The sequence below is a fragment of the Sardina pilchardus genome, unplaced genomic scaffold, assembly GCF_963854185.1.
Source record: "Sardina pilchardus unplaced genomic scaffold, fSarPil1.1 HAP1_SCAFFOLD_213, whole genome shotgun sequence".
NCBI lineage: Eukaryota > Metazoa > Chordata > Actinopteri > Clupeiformes > Clupeidae > Sardina > Sardina pilchardus.
This window is the reverse complement of record NW_026910952.1, coordinates 27501-31695: the sequence shown is the minus strand read 5'-3', so window position 1 is coordinate 31695 and position 4195 is coordinate 27501. Positions and strand designations below refer to the sequence as shown.

The following is a 4195-nucleotide window of genomic DNA, read 5'->3' as shown; positions in this document are numbered from 1 at the left end:
TCTGTCTCTCTCTCACTATATATTAATCTCTCTCTATCCCTCTCTCTATCCCTCTCTCTCTATCCCTCTCTCCCTCCCTCTCTCTGTCTCTCTTTCACTATATATAATTATGTCTCTATCCCTTCTCTCTCCTTCCCTCTCTCTGTCTCTCTCTCGCTATATATTAATATCTCTCTCTCCTTCCCTCTCTCTGTCTCTCTCTCGCTATATATTAATATCTCTCTCTCCTTCCCTCTCTCTGTCTCTCTCTCGCTATATATTAATATTTCTCTCTCTTCCTTCCTCTCTCTGTCTCTCTCTCGCTATATATTAATCTCTCTCTCTCTCTCTCTCTCTCTCTCTCTCTCTCTGTCCTGCCGTAGTGTTGAGTCGTGCGCCCATCCCGATGGCGGTGGTGCGGCGGGAGCTGTCGTGCGAGGGCTACCCCATCGAGCTGCGCTGCCCGGGCACCGACGTCATCATGATCGAGAGCGCCAACTTCGGGCGCACCGACGACAAGATCTGCGACTCCGACCCGGCTCAGATGGAGAACACTCGCTGTTACCTGCCTGACGCCTACAAGATCATGTCCCTGAGGTACGGCACACACACACACACACACACACACACACACACACACACAGGCTGCACTGGTGCACATCCATTCATACAAAACAAGTCGAGCTACCAAGAGGAAACAAGATCCCTCAGGTGCCTGGAGCACACCTGGGCACACACTCACACACAAACACAAACACAGGCGTGCGGAAAAACAACACCTCTCAAACAAGTAAATCACATTCAGGGGTTTTGCATTCATGCGTTTTCTGCTGTCCTCCGTGGTTTTACACGGCAGACTGTTTTTCATCGTCTGTCAGCTTTTTAAAAGAACCCCATTTATTTTGAATGTAGGCAATACATTCACTGAAGAGTACTGTCGATAAAATAAATAAATAAACACATTCATAGAGGAGAACAGAGGACCGGCATCATTTTTACCTGTCAAAACACAAGACTTCAAGCACAAGTAACAGGGAATGATATGAAGGATTTTTTTATTTCTGGCCGAAGTATCAGAATACATCAAACACTAGACAGTATCTCAGTGCAGTCCCAGTCCCAGCACAGGAGCCTGGGCCCACAACACCGAGGCCTGCGGTCTGGCAGTCTTCAGCGTGCCAGGTGGGTCTCAGCTGACACGGTACGCTGTGCGCAGTACGCAGTACGCAGGCTGTCCTGCCACAACAGGGCGCATCAGGGCAGAGGTGCGTGAACTCTCTCTAGTCTCGTGTGTGGAGCCTGTTTCAGCAGAGAACATGGCATGCTACATCATGGAGGCCAGAATCCAGGATGTTTCCCCTTACTGTGGAGGAAAAACATGAAGCCCTACAGTGCATCACATCACAGACTACAGAATCATTCTGCTTTTCAGTCTGGTAAATCTGAAATGGTGAACTGGTGTTATTGGGCACAGACAGGCTGCTTTTACAAGTCACTTAACTCTGTGTGTGTGTGTGTGTGTGTGTGTGTGTGTGTGTGTGTGTGTGTGTGTGTGTGTGTGTGTGTTTGAGCTTATTAATCTGCCCAATCCATTCACCACTCTGTGCTGTGGCCCCAAGGAGGGTCTGGCCTCAGAATCCGTGGGTGAGCTGCCAGCTGCGCTTGGCACACACTCAGGCACATGGACACACACACACACACACACACACACACACGTACACACACACACACACAACCCCTCTCTTAGCCCCAGGGCAGACCCGACTGCAAGCTCCAATTAGCAAGGCCACAGGCCAAGCTCACACTTGCTCCAGAGGGAGTCACCATTCATGTGCACCGCCACAAACCTGTCAGTGCATGAACGCACACGCGCACGCACACACACACTCACACACGCACACACACACACACACACACACACACACACACACACACACATACACACACACACACACACACACACACACACACACACACACACACACACACACACACACACACACACACACACACACACACACATACATATACCATAGACACATGCATGTGATTGGACACACTCACACACTCTCTTTGTCATTACTCACACTTGTGCACATACTGTACCCCCAACACATGCACATAAAGGAACTCCACAGATGTGGGGCGCGCTGCTGTTCCAGGAACAGTGTGTCCGTGTGACAGTGCGCACATGAAAGAGCACATTACTGCTGGCCTGCTGATCTGATGACCTCTTTCTGGCGCGGTGCTTACAGCCCAACCTGGATATTACAGTTGAGTTGGCTGATTGAGTTCAGTGCCTCCGTGCTGTGTTGTGCTGCGCTGGATGAAGACTCTCCATGCCGGGCGACTTCTCTCCAGCGTGTGTGTGGACTCATCTGAGTAAGATGTGCTGCATTTCCCCTCCCTGGAGTCAGATATGGACGCCTGCTATCCAGAGATCTGCAGCTGCCATAACTCCCTCACCTCCTCCTCCTCCTCCTCCTCCTCCTCCTCCTCCTCCTCTCTCCCATCTCCTCTACCCTCTCCAGACCATTCATGATTACCTCTAGGATGTGTCTGCAACACACACACATACACACACACACACACACACACACAGAGAAAGAGAGAAAGACATAGCTAACACATTGTTGAACTAAACCTGAACTGTTGATAAAAATCGAACCGTGTTCTCTCTTTAGTTGTCTCGTGCTATCACACTCGTCTTTTTTGTGTGTTATTTTCACTCTCTCGCCTCCTCCTCCTCCTCCTCCTCCTCCTCCTCCTCCTCCTCCTCCTCCTCCTCCTCCTCCTCCTCCTCCTCCTCCTCTCCCTCCTCCTCCTCCTCCTCTTGCCCCTACTCTCCATTGCTTTCATGGGCTGTAATTGGTGTCGGTATCAAAGCCATCCATCTCTGTGGATCCCAGCCGTTCTGCTTCTTAAGACCGGCAGATCGAGAGCAAGACCAGAGCAATCCTCGAGAGCACACACACACTCACACAAACACGTAGTACACACACACATGCACACACACACACACACACACTCACACAAACACATACACACACACACACACACACACACACACACACACACACACACACACACACACACTCACACTCACACACACACACACACACTCACACACAAACACTCTGCATTCACACATTCACACATGCACCTCCCTCTCACACAAAGACTCGCACTTACACTCATGCATGTCCTCATTCACACAAACACATGCGCCCACACACACACATCTAACACACACTCAAAACAAGTCTTCAAACGCAAAAATCCTTGCTGTCACTCACAAACACACATATGCACAAAGCCTGCCTCACATATTTTCATCTCTCCTTCTATCTCTCTCTCTCTCTCTCTCTCTCTCTCTCTCTCTTTCTTCCTCTCTTTCTCTCCTCCTCTCCCTCTGTGTGTGTGTGTGTGTGTGTGTGTGTGTGTGTGAGAGAAGAGGAAGAAGTGTTCTTTGAGGAAGAAATGGGATATGATGATATGCTGATAGCTCCAGACTCTGCCACACTGCAGGAATTCAGCCGTCCAGCGGCCGCCTTCTACAAAGATGTGCTATCTAAATTTACCTCTATCAGTGTGTGTCGAACATGTCATTACTGAAACTAGAACAGTCACTCACACATATTAAATATAACTTTGTACCCTGATTCATGAGCACACACACACACACACACACACACACACACACACACACACACACACACACACACACACACACACCCTTATTTGAAAGTCAAATACACATCTGGATAAAATACATCCAGCTCCTACAAAAACAGACACACACATTCTCACGCACATATAAGATATACCACCCCCCTCACACACACACACACACACACACACACACAGCTCCTAAGCCGTGGCTGCAGCCTGCTCTGGATGTCTGATGTGTGAGTATGGCATGTTGTCACTGGCTCATATGGAGCAGCCCACCCCTCCTCTTGCTGCAGTTAAAAGTACCGTAGGAGAGAGCCTGCTGGATGTAATAGCAACATGGAGCAATAAAAGTGATTTGAGGCTGTTAAGGGACAAGCTAAGGGAACTTAAGCCAGCACACACACACACACACACACACACACACACACACACACACACCCACACACACACACACACCGCACACACGCACGTACGCACACAGAGGGACTGAACATTTACCGTAACAGTCTCAGATATTTTTGTGCACTTTAATCTGTGTGTG

General features: G+C 49.3%; 1 protein-coding gene across 1 annotated transcript in view; it reads left to right on the top strand.

Annotated features, from left to right (window-relative positions):
- Window positions 1-362: 362 nt before the first annotated feature.
- LOC134075063 (adhesion G protein-coupled receptor L3-like) overlaps window positions 363-4195 on the top strand; it is a gene marked incomplete at its 5' end in the record, with an annotated part of 24189 nt that continues 20356 nt past the window's right edge. The window contains one exon of the mRNA XM_062530532.1: window positions 363-576. Within this exon, the coding sequence (XP_062386516.1) occupies window positions 363-576 (214 nt within the window). The remainder of the gene's footprint in view (window positions 577-4195) is intronic.